This window comes from Varroa jacobsoni, unplaced genomic scaffold (assembly GCF_002532875.2).
Source record: "Varroa jacobsoni isolate VJ856 unplaced genomic scaffold, vjacob_1.0 contig01340, whole genome shotgun sequence".
NCBI lineage: Eukaryota > Metazoa > Arthropoda > Arachnida > Mesostigmata > Varroidae > Varroa > Varroa jacobsoni.
Window position 1 is genome coordinate 5,816 of NW_019214623.1, and position 20,705 is coordinate 26,520.

Below are 20,705 nucleotides of genomic sequence, written 5' to 3' on the forward strand. Positions count from 1 at the left end.
TCGACGTAATGTTTCCTAGCTCTATTCCTTCCCTCTTACCTCTATAAAAGGTGAGAAAACTATCCCAATTGCAAGTTTTATCTCTGAAATAAAGCGATTTCGTAAAGGATCAGTGAACGCGACGTGCTTCATTCTAATGTGTCTGTAAGTGATTCAGCCGTAACTAAAGGAAAAGCTTGTTTCTCGCTGTAACATACAGTCATTATTGCTGGCAGTGCTGTTCTTGGCTATTTGTGACTTGACAGTTCTGGCTACCTTGGGCGTCGACAACTTAAATAGAGATATACAGCATGTTAATAAATATTCAATTAAACTAATTATTTTTATGATTTGCATTAGGTTGCTTTATGTTTATTAACTCGCAAATAGAATATAAAATATTCCGATAAGCTAAAAACGATTATCAAGATTTTCAAACGACAATATTGACTACATAAAATTGATAAGAGGAGATCAGATTTTATCTAGGACATAGTAAATAGTTTATGAAACAATTGTCATTCATGAAATCGTTGGCTTGACGTACCGATACTCAGGCGTAAAATGGGAAATTTATTTCCATACAAGATGCTGAATTGCGAAGAGACTAATTGCCCAACTTTTTAATTAATGGGTTTCTTTATAGGTAAAAAAAAAAAGAGTTACCATTTGCTTTTTTTGCTTTGTCTCTTGTCCTTGGGTTACTGTGCGTACTAAGATAAACGTGTTACGCCCAAACTTTAACTAAATGAAATTGTAATATTTAATTCAGTAGGAAAGCAGGACATCGCGCAAACCAGATTAGGGTTCACAAAATATCAAGTACTAACATATCTAAAGTCTTTTTTATCGATTACATACATGATGCTTCTTTAATCCAGCTGCATGTACATTTTTCATGCATGAGAACGTTATTTTTTTTTACTTTCTGTGTACTGTATGTGAAGAGCACGTGTAAAAAGGACAAGGATGTGTATGCATATCGGTTTAAATAAACAGATGGCATTTTAGCTACTCAGTTTCAGTACATTGAATACAGGTTTCGAATAGAGTACAGGCATGATTTTGGTCATGCTGTGCACGGATATTGTTGAGTTCTATACTGCTGTTGTAGGAATGCATCGCTCATAGATAACATACATCTACCTAATCGCTTTCGCTCAGATTTCAACCTAATAGTGATAACACCCTAGAAAAGTATTTTTCATATATTAAGATCACTCTTCGATCCAAACGGCATAGTATGATATTCGCTAATCGTATTTACCAGCGTTATCCTTTAAAAAGTGACAGACTATTCATTTTTGCTGAGGTTAAAGAATATAGAAGTCAGATACGTGAAAACACTAAGCCAGGATACTGTGACCTTTTATTTGTGAATAGTCTCGCCTGTTATTTATACATACGTAATCTACGCTCCTTTGTTTATTAATGGCTGCCTTCAATACACCCGTTTTTTGCGAAAAAATATAATTATTTTGTATAATGAGGCGTGTAGCCGATGATCCTATGTAAGAATAACGAAAATTATGTATTTATTCAATAAAAAATAATTTTAATTTCATGATATATTAAGTTATTACTAAAATGACTGGATTTTTCTAGGATTTTCTAATTGATAGGATTCTAATTTTCTAATAAAACACGACTAGGTACAAGTGGTAAAAGTGAAAGACAGACAGATAACGAACATGTTTTTTTAATAAAGACACTTTGAATGCTTGGTAACTTTCAATGATTATGACAAAAGTCGCGTTGATGTTCCATTTCCCTTTATTTGTGCGCGTGTACTAAAAATTGGGTCAATTAACTTGTCGGTTGAATATTATCGGTATTAGTTTCCTGATATAACATATATGGTTATTTTTCCTAGATTAAGACCATTTTTAAGTTGTCATTACCGATTTCTCTTGCTGGCTTTGTGCCAAACAAGGACGGTCAGCAAGGCCGGGTAAACTATATCCTATAGAGTAAACGGGTTTGTTCACTAAAAGCATTGCTGAGCCGAAGGAAACGGGTTGTGTGAAAGAAATGAAGCCCATACTTTTAAATGTGTGTGCCTGTTAATATTTTATGGGCATTTTTCTGCGTAGGCAGCTGTGTCTTTAAAAATTTAGGCAAAACTGGAATCTCTGAAAGCTTAGTTATCCACCTCTTTATCGCCAATTGTAGGGTCTTCACCACGGTGTCAGTCTAAATGGCATTCGCACTCTGTTCTTCAAAATTTTGAGCAAAAATCTAAAATGGTGTTAGATGCGACAGGTGGAACGCTTTCCCATATCTAGGATGACACGTATTGAGCAAACAAACATCTATAGTTTGGTGCTATGGACTAGCTGACACCATAAACAATGAACTATAAAAACACATATCACCTTTGGAAGTCTTTCTAAGTTTTGGTCAGTCAGCAGCCTACAATGTATGTCATATGGACGAAAAGCAAAATGATAATTATTCTATCATCTAATTTCCAAAAATTTGGAAATATTTTTAGGTGCACGAATAATTTCGTTAAACCAATAAATTTAATTAGAAATAATCTTAGAATTGCGAAACAAAGAATATACTAGTAAAACGAACTGTAAGAAGTAATAAGTATTGCACATACTTACCATTGCCCTGTATTGGACGCGCCGTTGTTCAAGACATTTTCTGCTTTTTGTGTATTGTCTATCTAACAAGTGACGGTTAATTAACTTACAGTAAAAGAATAGATTCTTCAAATACTTTATTATCTTTCAGTAAACTGGCTCGGTTTATCGTTTTACCATATTCATCACCCATTAAACAGGAATTCAGTATTTTATTTTGAACGACACTTAAATAACGTTAATCTCCCCTGATCTATAAACAGAACGTCAGAAAATGCTAGCCTTAACAGCTGCCACAGCTCTTCTTCATATTATAGTAGAAAATATTTTAGCTTTATTTTAGTCCCACTTCAACATAGCGTCTGGACTCTAGCTGACGTAAACGATGAATGTTTTTTTAGAAATGCTAGCATCAAGCGCGTCTCTTAACTCCTATGAGTTTCATCATTTGCAAGGAGGTCACAGTAATTAAATAAAAGTTTATTTACTTATTGTTGGCCGCTCTTAAAACGGCCACCGCGATTTCCAAAAGGAAAGGTCCAAATAATAATCGCCAACTCGTACAGCCCTCGCACGCTTCGCCGCACCTCGTGGCCTTCGTAGTAGTGTCTCTGCTCGTAGTGCACTCTGAGCCAAGGGTCGATCGAGATAAATGAAAATATGCTTTTCAGATTCATAGGTATTTCTTGGATTACTCAATTCGGTAGTGGTAAGTAGCAGCTAAAGCAAGTCAAGTACCGTACGACACCTATATCATCCTCCCAGCGCTTCGAATAGACAATAAAATAGAGACAAGAGAAGTGCTTGACATTAGGGTGTCTCCTGGCCTGGGCAGCAATAGTCCAGTTTTCTTGCAATTTGGTTCTGAGGCAAAAAAACATTCAAAGCCCAACTTTAAATTGCGCTAAGTGTACGCAGTTCACTTGCTCATTGCTTAAAATGATTCAGTTGCAAACAACTAAAAAACAAGAGTCCACTAAATGTAAACCTACAAAAATTCAATGTAATTGGAATTAATGTCACAATAGTAATTGCATCTATAATTCCCATATCTACATATAATTACCTAGAGGCATAGGCTTTTGTTGGGTGAACTGTAGCATGATTATGTTTTACTTATTTATATATTATATTTATTATTATATGTGACCGTATCACAGTACATATACATTTCTAGAGCAGCAATACTGGTGTCAGATAATGTAAGCTTTGTTGCGATAAAACGCACTTAAATATTAATTCAGAAATTTGAATATTGCGAAATTCGAATGTCAGCACAAAGTACGGTGTCTCAACTGATAACTAACTAGGTCATTTTTTGCTCTACAGACCAAGAAATCGGAAACGAAAAAATAATAAAAAGCTATAACATTGGGATAGCTTGCATAGAAAAATAAGAATCCCAAATATGTACTTTGAATTCCAATTGCCATAAATTGATGGGGAAGCCGCAAATATTAATATAGACAGCTTTACGGAGAAAGCAACCAGAAGACAATTTTTTTCTTTTGCGGTGCTTGCATTATACCGTCTCAAGAGCTCTCGATATCACCATTACTAGCGAAAGCTCTGCATCTAGTAAAAAAAAATACACAAAGGAATATGCAATGGCTTGGACAGAAGTAGCGAATCGCAATCGTTATTGATATTAGAACAATAAAAATATTTCATTATTTCACTCATCATAATAATTGTATAATTATATTGGCGCCTTATCTAGGACATTAATGCAATCCTGAATGAACTTCTTGTAAAGTCAAGAAAAAATGTTGTATGCACATGTTCTCTTATGCTCATTATAGCGTTATAGCAGAATAGGTGGTTGTAAAATGGCGAAATAAACGTTCGTTCCGAATGTGAATTTTCTAGCGGTGTTTTTTTCGATCACGTAACCAAACTCGATTTTCCATTACGCAGGTTAGTTTTGTCTATCATTGCATTATGCCTTTCTTTTTTAGGATGTCTTTACATGCATAAACTAGCTGAGAGAAGCAATTAGGCGATTTTTTCGATATCGACGTTCGATGTTGTTTACGAAGCTGCGTCGTCTAAGTTAAGAGTAGCTCACACTCGCCCCTGCCCTTGTTGGTCTTATCGTCCCCACTCAGCCGCATTATCCTTTCTCTCATAAGGCCAGTGCGTTCACGTGCTAAAACTGTTGTGCCAACGTAACCTGTTTTGCTAGTAATACTTACATAAAGATGGACACGTTGGACGATGACACTGTCAACTTACAAGGCTAGGGGCAACCTTAGGTACCTTCATTAGCGAAACGTGTTCTTTAGACAGAAAGCTATTCAACTAATATTTATAAATGCTGAGAAGCTAAAGTCATTTTTATTACTATTAATTACTATTATGTAAAATGTTCTTGTGACTGTAATAATCCGGTACTTTTAAACGAAAAAGAGTTTGTATATGTACTAACGTCTCTGCTACCGAAAAGGAAAGATGATTTCGAAGAGCCTTCGAGCTGGTGGGGTATTACAAGGAAGAGATGTTGTTATAAATTATTAATTTGGATCCTTGCAAAACTTGCGGGCGGGCGTTATCTTTGAGGAACTAAACGGCATTCTGGTACGAGCATTTCATCTACCTCCTCGAAGATCCTCCTGATATACGTCCAGCGTACTCTGAACAGCCGGTGCCGAAACACAGTTGCAACTAGAGTTGGTAAGTGTAAACTATTTTATCAGGTAGGGAAAACTAAGCTGAATAAGGAGGAATGTCTATAGTAAAAGAGTCACAGATAAAGTGACGTCCAAGTTACTGACTTCAGGCTTTTTGTCAGCACTATTTAGTCGTCAGTTGATTTTAACTGTTGTTGCTCTCTTACGCCACCTTACATAGCTATATAGCCATATAAGTGCATGTGTCCCCTGCGAATGTTACATAAGGCATCTAATATTCACGCGTAGAATTCGTGGGGGCCCCTCGAGTGAGTTTTTTCTGGATAACTCTGCCGATCAGCAGTAATCAACCCAAATTGACACGCTCTGTCTGAGTAGGGTCTATAATTACAAATCCCAGCATATATTGCACATACATATCAGCAACTTTTACGTATATATATAAATATGTGTAGCAGTTGTTGATTTCCAATATAAAATCCACATGACACAGAAAAAAGCTGCGTTTTCAAAATAGTTCGGACGAAAGTGCTTCAGAACATAGTGGGCTGCTCAAGAACATACTTCAGATGAGCAAAATAACCATCGATGACGTTGTATCAAAGTTTAATCCCTCCAAGCGTATCAGAGCCCTTACTTAGAATGATAACCTAGGTTTACCTTTAGTCTCTGTGGTAATCCACTCAACGAGAGCGCTGTTCGTCAGTAAGTCTTGTCCTATACAGAAAACGATTTTGTTCTTTATGCCGCTAGTCGACATCATCTTCAGCAAGGTATGTCATTGACCTCGAGCTCGATATCAACTTGCGGAAGACCGTGGCGCCGAGTCGCGGAAAACACGTTTGAGGAAAAGACGCATCTACACATGACCAAGAAGCTAGCAAAGGCTCATAAACGACCCACAACCAGAAAGAGAACAGAAAGCATTACAACAGCTCCGGTAGTACCAGGACGCCCGAAATAAGCTAAAACGATGCATAGGACGAAGCAAGAAAAGATCCTGGCGGAAACTTATTGAGGCGGTCGACTGAGACGCTTTCGGACCTCCGTACTAAACAGTTATGAGCAGAATGAAGATTAAATCGCCACCGCTCCTTTCTGACGTACTGGTGAATGCGGAATAAAGAGTCTCTTCTCAACGCAGCCCTGGAATGGTGACACAGCGTTCGAGGTTGATGAGCGAGGCATCTGTGAAGTGATACTTGAAGAAGCGGCAGAAGCATGAGGAAAGCTAACGACGGGCAAAGCATCTGGACCGGACGGCGTGCCGCCAGAGGTGGTCCGTATGCTAATCAAAAGATGGCCAAAAATCTTTCAGAAGTTAGCAAATGACATCCTGTGACAAGTAATTTTTCCGGACGCATGGAAGGAAGCAAACTAGTGCTGATCCCAAAGCCCCGAAATAAAATTAAGCCGACGGCCTGACACGCAGCGAACGTTTTTAGTAAGCACATTTCGCAAAAAACACAGATGACACTGGTAACAGCCACATCAATTAGTGATCAAAGGAAGCTTTCGGGTAAAACAGCGCTGGCGATCTTCGATCTAAAAGTGATCTTTTATTTATTGTACGGTAGCTTAGCCAAACGTCTTGAAGTATGTATTCTAAGCTTGTATTCTTAACCAAGAAACAGGATAGTTTACTTACTCTTTAACACGCCGATATTCATCGAGGAGCAAGAGCGAAAACCTGACTTTAAAAAACAGAAGTTTACCGTCATTTCATCCGCGAGTATGAGTCGGAAATGACCAACACCGCCTGATGGAACAGTGAGCAAAGCAGCCAACTCGCTGTGATTCGGTACTAGGTTCATAGACCTCATTACATTTCCTTTTAGGCGTTCAACTTGCCTTCAACGCTGCCGCTGCCGATGATGATGATGATGATGAGAACCTCGCACCCTGTGTTATGCAAAATGTTGTCTATCAACAATATCTCTCCATGTATCGTCCTCCTTGTAAAAATACAGGACGGGACATAATGATTTTAATTTGGTATTAAGCTTCTGTGCCGATGACCGTATTTTACGTTGTTAAATTTTATATGTATCGAGTATAATTAATAATACTAAATTAATAAAAAAACAAAATATATGCATAGCATTTTACAGAACATGTGCTCCAAAGAATCTTGCATTGAAACGACGGGGAGCACATTATCCATGCTTCATTTCGCTCGAAAAGGTTTCGATAAATAAACCAGCTCGCCCTTCCTGAGCTGCAGTCAACTCTTTTGTAGTCCTTAACCTCCTAATTTCTATTCCTTTGGTGATTCTAACAGTGTAAATTTATTGTTTTGCCCAACGCTTCTTTGCCCAGTGTTTTACCAGTTTTCCATATATTTCATAAAATAGATGACTATAAATGTAATCTCGATTTAAAGCACTAAACTATAGCTTCGCCTCTGATTTCATTATCTTCTGATAACACAAATTTGAGATACCAATGTAGATAGCCAGATTTGGTGTAAATCTTTACCGATTTGCTTCTGCTAATAGTGAGTATTAAATTAAAATATTTATATCCGCGAAACAGCGTTAGACGAGCTAAATATGATAACGTATAATTATCACGACTATCTTAATAAGTGCGATACACGCTGTTTAAATATATAGATTACTAATAAGCTTTATTCTTACAGCCTCATGCGATTTGATTCTGGAACCGTTTCTGCATATTGAATAGTTTGAAAAGTAGGTATTCAAGTATTGCGAAAAAACATGTCAAGCTTGTACTTTTATTTATTTATGATATAAATATTATAAAGAAGCGTTATACTAAATCGTTACATGAATAAATTCAGTAAAAATAAAACTTCCTAAAAAATCAAATTTGAGCAATATTGTCGCGCGTATTTTTGTTTTTCACAATTCGTCCTTTTCGCCAACTTATTATTATTATTACATGCACAAACCGACAAGTCAACCAATTTTACTAAATTTAAATGAGATAAGCATCAGTAATTCATGAGAGGTGTTTCACGCTATCTGTTATTAAATTTAATCCAAACCGGTATAAAGAGGACAGACATGAAGGCCTTCAATTACATTTTATGATTTCGACTTCCAACCAAGCTAAATGAGCACCTCACTTGAAGCATTATGCCAATGTTTTTCTTCCATAAGTGTCTATAAATCTACGAAATTAAAGCCACCTGCGTTTACATTCAACGGTGATTCTTTTAACGAGTAACGGCTTAAGCAGTCTTGATTGAAAAGATATTTTGCATGCACTTAAGCTTTAAAGTGATTTCATGGATTTTCAAATGCCATTACATTTTATACCAATAAGGTACCGAAGCAAAACTACCTGCAAGATTAATTTTCAAGCGATGCAGTCTACTTGGCTTTCTTGTACGGTGCATTTCCCGTTTTTTTCCTTTTCGACGAAGACACGGCCTCTTTTTTGATGTCAAATTTCCGTTTAGGGGCAGGCGTAGATGGTAAAACTTTAAAGAACGAATCCAGTCGACCTTGCTGTGAGCTATTTTTGCCCTTATGTAATTTTTTCGCTCCATTCCTAAAAAAAAAAAAAAAAAAAAAAAAAAAAAAAAAGAATAATCTGACTACATTTTTGGCTTCTTCTTATCGACCTAAATTTTAAATCGCATGCGAGCACCTTTATATTTACAATTTATATGGGTTTACCATTGGGATCTCAAGCTGCACTTGGGATGAATCAACGGGAACATTTCAGAAATTCTCTAACACTGATTTCGAGGTAAAGTATACGTGCTGCCGACATAATAGCTGTCTAGTCTAGAAAGAACTGCAGGTCCTGTTTGAATCATTTTCGCGCCTCCGCGACAGTTTAACTCAGATCAGCTGTCAGTTATTTTGCTGCTTCCTCTGGTGGGTGAGAGCCCGTAGAAACCTTGTGGCATATATGGACTATAAGAACATATATATATATATACATATAATAGTATTAATATAATAATATCAATTAGAATAGTACTGTTATACGGGAGTACTGCGTGTTTCGATCTGACATAAGAATGATTCTGCTAGTTTACTAGTTTCGCAATTTGTAAGCGCTCTATGCATAGCCACCATTAAGTTGTCTCTATAAATCTTTCAATTTTTATGGCGCAACACTTTGTAGCCCGCGCAACCGTATATCTTAGTTTAATACGTTCTAAGCTTTTCGGCTAATTCTAACATAGTTTTGAATCACCTTCTTTCTTTGCTTGAGTGTAGTGTGTAACGGGAGAGACAAAGGAATTTGTTGTTTTCACAAAGCTTTACAACGTGAAATGACAGCAGAAAACATGGCAGTCTTCATTTCACGGATTCTCAGTGCGCCCAGTGAGGCGGGAAGTCTGACCTGTTCTGGTTTGTTCTCCTGATAGCTGACACTAAGATGCCGTGAACAGCACTTATATTCATACATCTAAATTCAGTTCCTTTAAGCTATCTGAGGCATTCGGGTAGCGTAAAACATTAATAACCCGCCATGCTAAGAAAGAATGAAGGATGACTGATGAGTTACTAATTCACAGTAACAAAAAGCTTTCCTTCCTGCGGTCTTCTCCTGAAGAATTTCTTCCTGTTAGCGTCTGTATATAAAACACTTGTTGACAGACATTGTCACTTGACCCTCAATATTTACCTTAAAACGAAACTTATTAAACAAATGAGTGGAACTGCTTCTTCTTTCATTTTATTGGCTGATGTTTTTGCACGAAACAGTCATACATGTAACTCTATCGCCGTCGATAGCACTTAAAATTCACCCTTACTGTAGCTTTTAAAGTTTTTAGTACGTCAATATAAAAGTAAATCTTCTTCAATTTTGATTAACGCAATTTTTTGAACACAGCAGATTTCGTGCTGGGTTCACCCCTCCGTATAATGTCAAGTTGTTATGGTTGTTATGACAAGGTCGTGTATATTGGATCTGTTAAAAAGTAATGGCGATTTTTAAATGTTTGTTTTTCCTTTTAACTCTCGACTGTTAACTTATTTCAATATTCCACTTGAACACGTTTTTCCAAACCCATTGTATAGCGAATCTCATTTCACCTCAGGTCGACGAACTTATTTTCCAGGTAAAAAAAAAATGCGCTTTTGGCACTTATTTAATTTCGCCTTTTGCCAAGATTAGGAAGCGACCAAAACAGCCAGGGATATTTATGCCATATGCGGTGTCCACTCCATGCTTGAGAGAACTGCTCATAGATGGTTTACAAAACTCAATAACGGCATCTAGTCTTTAAAGGACGCACTATGGTCCAGTCGGCTATCCTAGGTCAATGAAGATTTTGCTTGTTAGTCGTTAAACAACTTGTTAATTGGTTGAAAATATAAATAGTTTAGCCATTGCCAGGCATCTTGGACCTATGGAATTTTATCAAAAAGCATGGTCCTGGATGTCTCCTGACTGCCCCTGAGTGAAAGGCACAAGAAAACATGGTTTCTTATTTTCTTTCAGCATCTTGCCCAGTACGGAATGACAGATCTATATACAGAATTATTATGAGTGATCAAAAGTATCTCTTATAATATAAAATAGAGTATATTAACTGGCTCCGGGGGATATGCTTAAGTCTGAAGCTAAGCCAATCCCCTTCCCAAGAAAATTACCGTTTAATGCCATTGGAAGGGCCTTATACACTGGGAAAGTATTGAAAGAAACAAGACGATCCAATGCGTCAAGCAATCAAAGCCTTACAAAAAAATATATAAATAAGGCGAAGTGATCTCTATACGACAACGCTAGACCACACATGACAAAAATCGTTGAAACCAGCCCACATAAGTTTGAGTAAGAGGTTTTTTTGCACCAACCATATTCTCTAGATCTAATGCCAACGGGTTACCGCCTTCCTCGACTACTGACAAACAGAAGTTGCAATTGTACATGTGACAACGGAACAGGTCTCAAAAAATGGCTGAAAAAGTGTATAGCCGATCTGAATATATTTGGCGAAACCAAATGTATGAATTAAGAAAATGACCTAGAAAGCTACAGGAAACACATAACAGATTATTTCTTCTTAAAATGATCAATTTCAAAATCTCAATTCATAAATTTCAATTATCTATTATACTGATTAAAAAATAATAGCATGTTTTACTTAACAAAAAATGCAGCTTTACTTTCAAAGTAAAACATGCTATTATTTTTTAATCAGTGGAATAGATAATTGAAATTTAGTGTAAAAGAATCTAATTCTGTAAATGAAAGAATAATTACATCGACTAGATCAGTTCGCATGTATCCTAACAAATTTGAGATAATCACTGTTAATAATCTGAGTTTAAAACTTTTTTTTATATTTTAACATAATATTACTAAACTATATACGCGCCATTTTAACCAACGGCTTTCTGCTATTTTTTTTGATAACACCGTAATCTCATTATTGTAGAACTTTTATGGTTTCTGGCCAAAAATTGCGTCTTTCCATTGAAATTAGCACCATTAACGCGGTTCTGCAGAGACCGAAACAAAGGACTCGGCCTATTTGGCATATGCATTAAATTTTTTTATCCAGGTTCGTTATGTAGCTAGAAGACTATGTGGTCTGGTATTGTCATGGAGGATGACGGCCCCAGTTTTCTATTCCTGTCAGTTTTTTCCGGTGACGCGTTAGTCGTAGACAGTAGAGATCCGAATGCACTGTTTGGTAGAAACTCATAATGTCTGATTTTTTTTTAATCCCACGAAACATATAGCATCACCTCCTTTGACGTGAGCGCCGCCTTTGTTAAAAATTGTCGCGCTTTTTCTTTGCACATTAGTATCGTATGAAATCTACTTTTTATCGCCTGATACCAACCGCTTCACAGATGGTTTGATTTAGTTGTGTCACTGTGAAGTTGCATAGATAGAAATTCGATCAAGTAAATTCTTTTGCGTCGATTCAATTGGCAACCATTTAGCTTTTCTCTATATCCAGCTAACTTCAATTAAAACTAAGTGCTAGATGTTTAGTGCCTTGGCGATGTTACGGCTACTCAACTGTCGATCTTGCTCAATTTCGGCAATACTATTTTCAACTTTTTTCGTAATTAGTCGACTTCTACAAAGATAGCTGTCCACATCGAAATATCTAGAACGAAAGCAACAGAATCATATTTTTCTGATAATATATCTTGACTATGTAGCACATTTTTTATGAGCCCGAACAGTATTTGCGCCTTTAACGTAACAAAATTGCAAAATGCCGCAAATGTTTGCTGAAATTTCATTCATTTTCAATCTTTTTGCTCTACCTCAAATCTGAATAAAGGCATTTTGACGATGTCAACACGTCAACAAGTCACATCAACGACCTATCAAAACGACTCATATTATTTGAGAGATGCGATTTTAAAGCCACCCGTCTAAATAGTTAATACTTTTTCGATAAGCTAATATAAGAGTGCCATATATAAGGAGGCTGTACTTGTTGTGTTTGTGAGAAACATAATGACTGGCCCTCAGCTTATGACATCTTATTTTGATTATTCGGTTTGATACCCTATTACCAATATTCTATTATGGATAGGTGGGTATGCATTTGACGCACACACAAGAAGCCATGAAAAGACATTTTAAACCCAGAACGATTAAGGAGTTATTATATCACGTAGAAGTACTTGCCGAATTCTTTCTTCGTTAAAACCGTTTTCTTCACACAGGAATTTTACCAGTCCATCTTCGTTAGGCTCCATCCACCTAAACTCCAGCTCTTGGCCTGGGGTAACTTCGGGTTTTTCAAAGAGTTCTCTAGCCCTTTCAAACTGCCAATTTTCGGGTACGGTATATTTCTAAAATAAAACGTTGGGAATCAGTTATTTGTCATTATAAGAACTCATATTTGAATATATACACATTCCTTATTTGCCAGAAGTTTGGCTTCTTTAATTAGTATCTAACAATGTGTTTACTTTTCTGTTTTACCGACATTAACAAATAGTATACTAAAATCAAAACAAAAGCGGATATGATATAAAATAGTAAATGTGAAAATGTAATCGAATAATTGGCTCCTCACCTTAGTATCAAGATTCTGAAGAATATTTTCAATTGAACGATGCTGACGCATGAGATCAATGGCTCTCTTAGGTCCAATACCTTTGATGCTTTCACAGTAATCACATCCAAGTAAAATGCAGAGATCAATAAACTCCCTTTGAGTGAATTCTAGCTCACTTAGTATCTTTGAAAGAGTGAACTCCTTAATTGGCATTTTCCTACAACCACAAACACATAGTTTTATTTTTGTATCAAACTTCACATAACACATATTAGTAAACCTGCTGGGTTCGATTTCCAGCTAGAAACGCTTGTAAAATTATTGAATAGTAAGTCTTAGTAACTCGTTATGAAGTTACGTTTGGCCAGCAAGAGGCCCTACTATCAACCTTTTCCTAATATATCAATGTTCTTTTGAATTTATTGGGTTAAATGGAGAGTCTTGGCGAACTTCAAGACGAAGAGAAATTCAATCTCCCCTAACTAAAGTCAACTATGGTTATATTAGCATAAGTATCTGGTATAACCTCCTTAGTATGTCCACTTTTCACCAATTATATCGACAACCATTAAAATCTTCTGAAACATGCAAACGTGGAACTTCCTTAGTTTTCTTTTATGATGCACATAACACAGTCTTCGGAGAAAACGATAATTTTCTTCAAATTAGAACGTTTAAGGAAAAATGGGTAATAGAATAAAAATGGGATAATAGAAGTTTCTCTGGTTCACACACCTGGCCTCGCTGAATGTCATATGTCTAAGTACAATAGGTGCCCCAAAAGTAAGACAATCCATATCCTCGGTGGCGGCCGCAAATACTTTCCCACTTTTCACCAGCTCGGCACATTGAGCCTCGGCTTCACAAGGCGCCTCAAGAAAAGGAACACCCATGAGATCAAGAAGACGTTTGGCATCTTCATTGTGCTGCACAGCAACCAAGACAGACGCACCAATATTATAACCACAATAGAACGCTTTCATATTCTTTTATGTTTTTTATTGCTTTATCCTAGGGCGGTAAATAACTAAGTTTTATATACTTATATTCATGGCGAAATCGATAGGATGCACAGAACTTATCAGGCTACTGAAACACACAGGGTCCCACACACGAGAGATAATAGAAGTCCTCCAGCTACTTTTAAAGTTTCACAAGCGCAAGCAATTATGGGAAGTGAACGCATATTGTTAGTCACCACAAAGATATCGTAAATTACGTCAACTTCGAATAAATGAAAGTAACCTCAGTAAAAGCTTAGAGGGGTCGCTTTGGGATACAGCACGAACCACTTGCCTGCACTAGGAAACCTTTATATTAAAGGCAATGACTTTAGTCCTACATATTCATGATGCCGTTATATCATAAAATAGAACTGAGGACCAAACAGCAAGCAGTGCCTTGTTGTTTGTTTTGCAGACAATGGTAAATTTTAACATAAATCATAAGTGTCTTACATATAAATCACATAACAGTACCTGCTTTGTGACCTTTACAAGCCTTCTCTGATACTTATTAATATCCTCCTGATTTCCGAATTCAGTAGCTTTTTCTAACTCTTTCTGAGCTTCTTCACGTCTCTCAGCGCGTTTTTCCAGTTCTCCGATCTTCAGGTCAGGTGGTTTGCCATCGAACACATACAACGGCTTAATACCTACAAGTTTAGACCGTATAAAAGTACATGCAGTGGTTATATCCTGAATGTGATCCCAAAGGTTTCAATCAAAAAGGGGTCGATCACTGAAAAAAAATACAAGTTGATGTTATACATTTTAGCAAATGCATTCAGACCAATAAAATTAAATCCTGCTGACATCATCAATCTACTTTTTCTAGATTGCTAACCATTCTCGATCATGCGTATAGTTCTGTAGAAGAATCCGACGAGATGCGAAGTTGTTTCGCCATCAGCATTGGTGAGCATGTTATTTTCTTGACGAACGGCAATCAAGAACTGGTAAAGACACATCGATGCATCCAAAGCAATCTTGCGGCCTGAAAGTATAATCAAAAGTTTATACTCAGCTAGCTCGCGGTTACGGGGATATTTTTAATAAATGTTTCTAAGCTTGGCACTGGCATAAATAGAACTTTCAATGCTATGGAAATATTGATGCTTATCAAGAAAATAGTTAATGGAAAGTGCAGTAACATGATCAGCTACATCTAGTACTGAACATCAGGTTCGAAGGATTTAGCGAGCTGCAATTTCTTTACAGAGATGTTTATAACTTCAACTAAATGTTATAAAGAGATAATTGAAAATAGAGCTAAGTAAAATGCTCTCTTTCAAACCGATAAGCTAAGCTATCAGTAATGCAACTCGTTTGGAGGAAACATGTGCTAACTTCACCTAACGTTTATGATACGGAAAAAGAGAACATCTTGTGTGCAATACGTTGACATACCACTATATAGCGATTAATGAATGGCCTAAACCATCGATATAATCTGTATGAAACACAAAGCAAACAATAACTAAAGAAGGTAATAGGAGAGGAAAAGGTGAACACAATATTTACAAAATTCGTAGCTATGTTGCAACGTTTTTGCAACGCTGAAAAAGCTTACCAAAGAAGTTCTTTATCTCTCCCTCCTTAATGGCACCTGGCGCAACATCGGCAATTAACTTCGATAAACCTAAAATTCCCATTGTGGTCCGGGTCGTATGATGCAGGTTCAAAATATTAGGTCACACCTATCGACATGTACTATATATCAGATGAAGCCGATAGTGCCAAAATGTTGAAAACAAGTTGAGTAAAGAAGAGTGTTGTGCGCCAATTGTATTAACACAGTAAATTTACTAGATACACCAACGAATATTCATGATATGTAGGTTCTGTTAACTCACAGAAGTGTTGGACTGATAATGTAAAAGCACAACGTATAGCAGCATTTTTGTATTGAGTTTTTTGTCGCTGTGAATAACTAAGCTTTATCGGTTTTCTATAGTTTTTAGAAAATGTTAACCTAGTCAAAATGAGATGTGCGGATTTTTTCTACGGAGTCGTCTGCTTATCGGGAATCTGAACACGAAAATAAAAGTAATGCAGACATGGCCTGTTCGGATAATCTCTGTATCCAGACTTGCGCATACGATCAACATTTTAAGTAGTAAAAATAACGTGCAACATGTTAAAATTACGTTCCTTCATTCAATGCAAGTATGCAGTTCCTGCGTCGCGCAACGTTTCTATTGGAGTGGTACCTTCGATCGGATCACCGACCAGGAACGACTTTGAGGTGAACCCTCGATTCGTCAATCGCAACCCGCGAAACCTAGAGCAGATGCTTCTCGCTCGAAAACCTGTCGGTTGGGAGTGGGATCGTCCCTCAAGAACCTACTGGTATCGGCTTGAAATCCAATTAGCGAAAAGAAATGTGTTTGGTCAGTATAGACCTCTGCATAATACAAAAATGTAACTCCTCTGGTAGCGAATCAGCTACAATTATAGTACGATTCCTGTAAAATGGATTTCGTCAATTACCCTGTCCCCACCACTTTTTGGTTGCATAAGTGTCACCCTTAGGATGAGGTTTACTACAAATTAATTATTGCTAGGCAGTGCCAACTCAACCAACTTACTGTGTATATTGGAATACGCATATTTCCGCGTTTTATAAAGAACGCTTACTACGAAACGTATATATCAGGACTGCTTGACACAGCGCATCGACAAAAGACGGACTGGAAAACATAATAGTAGTTCATTTCGTAAATCATAATATCTTAAAATAAGTATTGCTAAAATTCCTAATTATTAATTAATAAAATTCCTACTTGTTAGTTTAAGGAATGTAGGCATATACAAATGTAGCATTTTTTTGGATTGTCTTCGCTCGAAGATTTAAAGCCAAGTGTAGCTTGCATTATAGCATAGCTCGAAATTTCATTTAATAATTGAAACATCCAACAGGAACCGCGTTATGCATAGGCAAATATTACCCATTTAATTTTAAAAATAAGCACAATCTTACAGGCAAAGTGGTGCATAATAGTGGCAGCTGCGTAACAGAAGCTTCCACTACAGAATGGGGAATTAAAAAGCAACTCGTGTCAACGGCTGATAAAGGTGCGGCTTTTGCAGTCGGCCGCGTTTTAGCCCGCCGTTGTCTTGAAGCGGGAGTATTAGCTGTCCACGTTGATATACCTGAGGAGAAAAAGACATCAAAGAAGGTAGGGATAATTTAGGTGTGGTAATACCCTTCACATTTAAATAAAGCTTTCAAGCTTAGAACGTACGCATTTATACTAATTGGTTATTTAGTATATAATCACATCATACATTTAGTATCACACTTTTTGGTTAAAAAGTGTGATGAATATTATGTATTCTGTTATCGTTGTTTCTATGCAACACACTGTCCTGCTGTTTCTTAGCCAAATGGTCTTAGTGGAAGTCTTACGTGATTTTCCGGGGTATTGGCATATCTTGACCTATTTTGCCCTCCAGCTCATATGGGGTATTTTTAAAACCATAGGGCTGTTCTATTCTTCAAACACCCTAATGTAATTATTCGCACCTATTTCTTTTTTCTATTTCTTATCGACGGTTTATAGAAAAAAGTTGTGCTCAATATTATCAGTCAGTCGTCAGCGGCAACTGCCTTCGCAGCACTAGTAAACCAACAAGATCGACGAGCATTCTTTATTTCCGTTTGTGTGCAGCAATGGTTACCGTTACGACAACAATCCTTCTCCCGTTTTTTAGCAGACAAGTGGATGTCCTGTACTACGTTTAGTTCAACTTCAATTACAACGGCTGTTCTGAATATTAGTATACATCAGTAGGAGCAGGAGACAGGAAATAGCGGCAAAAATAGGTTATTTATTGTGCCATGCGCAGAGCAACTATAATTGAATAAAGAAAGAATAGTCAAGGCTACAACATAGAGCCTCTGAGAAGGATTTGTCTATGAATGTTTGAAGAGAATGATTTTTACGCGCATTCCGCATGGTACATAATCCATCTGTTAGCAATCGGGATTATGCTAAATGTAATTACTGAGCTAAAGAAAAACGGAAATATTTCTAGTTTCGCGTTCCGAAACGTTATCTCCCCGCTCTACTTTTGACAAATAGGGGCGTAGGTTTCACTTTATATTATCCCAGTGACACTGCTTATCTCTTGTGATTTTAGTCGGTCATGCATTCTTGTGACTTTAATATGCGAAACGTGTTGGAGGCTATTATAGCAGATCCCCCGTTATACATGTCAACTTCGTCTCCTGTTACAACTTCGGGAAGTTTCACCGGCTTTCGATATCGAATTTAGTAGTAATAGCAATTTTACATGCGTAAACAAATTGCGCTGCTTATAATGTGGCTTACGATGTTCGACGGCGTCTGCCGCTTCACAAAATACTTAAATCAATTCCACTCCTCTAGCAAACATTTCAAGTTTGGAGACGTACTGCCAAGGAAGGGACAGCACGACCTTGAAGTCGATTTTTAGATTGTTCCGTTCTATGTGTCGCGTTGCGCTTTAGATGACCTTAAGGAAGACAGTTTCGATATGTCGAATAGCTACAAGCGGCCGTGCTGACTCCGCGATGCCTGTTGATCCTTAACGACTTGTGAAGTGCGTCTGGAGTTGAAAACTTCCGTTACAATTAGAAGACGCAAAAGGAAAAAAGGCTGAGTGCGTAGCGTTTCAAAGCTACAAGCCGGCGGTAGACAGCAAGATATTTAATTTTGCTAAAGTTTGACCACTGACATTTAGTAGCTTCAGGAATGAAATTTCCAACTATTTTGTTTCTAAATTCTTTGAGCTCGGTGTGAACATGTGGGTACTGTTGTAACTTAATTTTTTATACAAGAACTACACAAAAAAACGATTTTAAGAATGCTCAGAAACATAAGTAACCTCAACTAGATAGTTTTTGTTTATGAATATGTGGAAGCAGTCTATCATATAAGAAAGTGACGCTGTTGGCATCTTACACATAGCAAGAACAAATAAAGGGCTTTACCTATATACGCTGTAGCTAAAAAAAGCTAGAAATCATAAACTGAATAAAGGTTAAATTGTGCAAAGTTTGCAATAGATAAGTGACTCATATAATTTTATATGTTCTCTATGGAGTTTTGTATACACCTTTGCTTTCCAGGGCCTGCCTAAATCTTGCAATAAAGAAGTATAGTGGTGAAAGTAAAGAAGCTAAGCAAGCGATTACCCTCTCTTGAGCTATTTCAATAATTTTAACGTTAATTTTTAGGTTCAGTCGTTACTGGATGGGTTCTCGAAAGAGGGTGTCGCACTAAAGGAGCCTGGCGATCTGAATGAAACGGAAGATAGGCCTCTTGTTACCATGTACAGATAAACAAATGTCTGAGCTAAAATAAAGTAATAAAAACTACAATTTTCTTAAAAGTCTAGTTTCATTAATCTATAATAATACTGTATAACAATAGAATGTTATAGGTGCTATAGACGACGCCTGTTTCTATTATACGACGATAGAATACGGCGCGCTCTGGAAAGCTCGTTGGGTTAGTCAAAGAACCCGAATCTGAGCACAGAAAAGTCTACGGTGTAATCTAGGTGGTATCCGCCATAGCTCAAAAAAGGTATCAAGGGATTAGGTAGTTTAAAGTAAATTAGAGGAAGCAACTCAGCTCTGAAATAAGAAGTTGCCACACAAAAATAATAGAATTAAGCTGCATGCAGGTTTTTTTTTCAAAATACGCTTCTGTTGAACCTCAGGCTCCGGCACGAGTGATGTTTGATTAAATGCCATTGTATCCGAATGGGGTGCATACATTATATGCCACACTATTATGAGCAAAAGCAAACCTGTCGATAAATCTAGACAATACAAGTATTTGCTTTGCTACGAATTTCGCCTCTGAGTATGTCTTTTCCAACGCCACTAAAAATACTTACGAGGTAACGTTTATTATAGAGCATTGTCACTTCAGAACCAGCTGCAGTCGGCTTATCTACTGGACGATAAGGATAGGACGAAATCGCTAGTAATGCAGCGCATTAAACTTTGCTCTGTAATTCTGACGTCGATAAACTTCGGATAAATACCATTTCACTCGAGCGTGCCGATGTGTGACTTGGGCACTTCCTTCCAACATTATAGGCACTTGACTGATTGACGATTACTTCTATGCACTCTCCGGTTTTAGGTTTGAACTTGAACCAAGCCTATGCTTAACGGAAGCTTGTCTATGTGATGGTACCATGGACAGACCCGAGACATAACCAGCCAAGACACAAACAAGAGATAAACAAGCAAGCAAATTTCTGGACGACATTCAGATTGATTCATTAAAAGGATCTGGTTGGGTAACTAGCCTCTTATGTGCTATAATAAGATCTAAATTCCGCAAGTTAGAAAGAATTCACATTATCGGATGTCGTTTGCGAGTTTTTAAATAGAAAAGTGATATTTGCTTCTACTAAAAGCGGCCTGACCTTATTACTATTGTGCACAATGGTATGTTTACCGGATTCAAGATCCCTTCTCTGACTTGGAACGCGGTTTTATGGAAAACAATTATATGTCATGTAAGTAGGTTATATC

The 20,705-nt window shown here is 37.1% G+C and overlaps 2 protein-coding genes and 1 long non-coding RNA gene across 3 annotated transcripts; 2 read left to right on the top strand and 1 right to left on the bottom strand.

Annotated features, from left to right (window-relative positions):
- The first annotated feature begins 728 nt into the window (after positions 1-728).
- LOC111271973 (uncharacterized) lies at positions 729-7,428 on the top strand. The gene is made up of 2 exons (XR_002687250.2): positions 729-5,243; positions 5,954-7,428. It is a non-coding gene; the product is annotated as an uncharacterized LOC111271973 (long non-coding RNA).
- A 495-nt stretch (positions 7,429-7,923) lies between these two features.
- Fen1 (Flap structure-specific endonuclease 1) lies at positions 7,924-15,954 on the bottom strand. The gene is made up of 7 exons (XM_022853057.2): positions 15,738-15,954; positions 15,012-15,161; positions 14,645-14,820; positions 13,902-14,092; positions 13,185-13,383; positions 12,791-12,957; positions 7,924-8,719 (listed from the first exon to the last, which is right to left on the bottom strand). Exons 1-7 carry the CDS (start codon positions 15,817-15,819, stop codon positions 8,539-8,541), a joined length of 1,146 nt encoding a protein of 381 aa, XP_022708792.1. The 5' UTR covers positions 15,820-15,954; the 3' UTR covers positions 7,924-8,538.
- Positions 15,955-16,091: 137 nt separating this feature from the next.
- On the top strand, positions 16,092-19,543 carry mRpL18 (mitochondrial ribosomal protein L18). Its single transcript, XM_022853058.2, has 3 exons — positions 16,092-16,557; positions 17,150-17,346; positions 19,389-19,543. The coding sequence occupies exons 1-3, from the start codon at positions 16,302-16,304 to the stop codon at positions 19,491-19,493; spliced, it is 558 nt and encodes a 185-aa protein (XP_022708793.1). The 5' UTR covers positions 16,092-16,301; the 3' UTR covers positions 19,494-19,543.
- Positions 19,544-20,705: the final 1,162 nt, after the last annotated feature.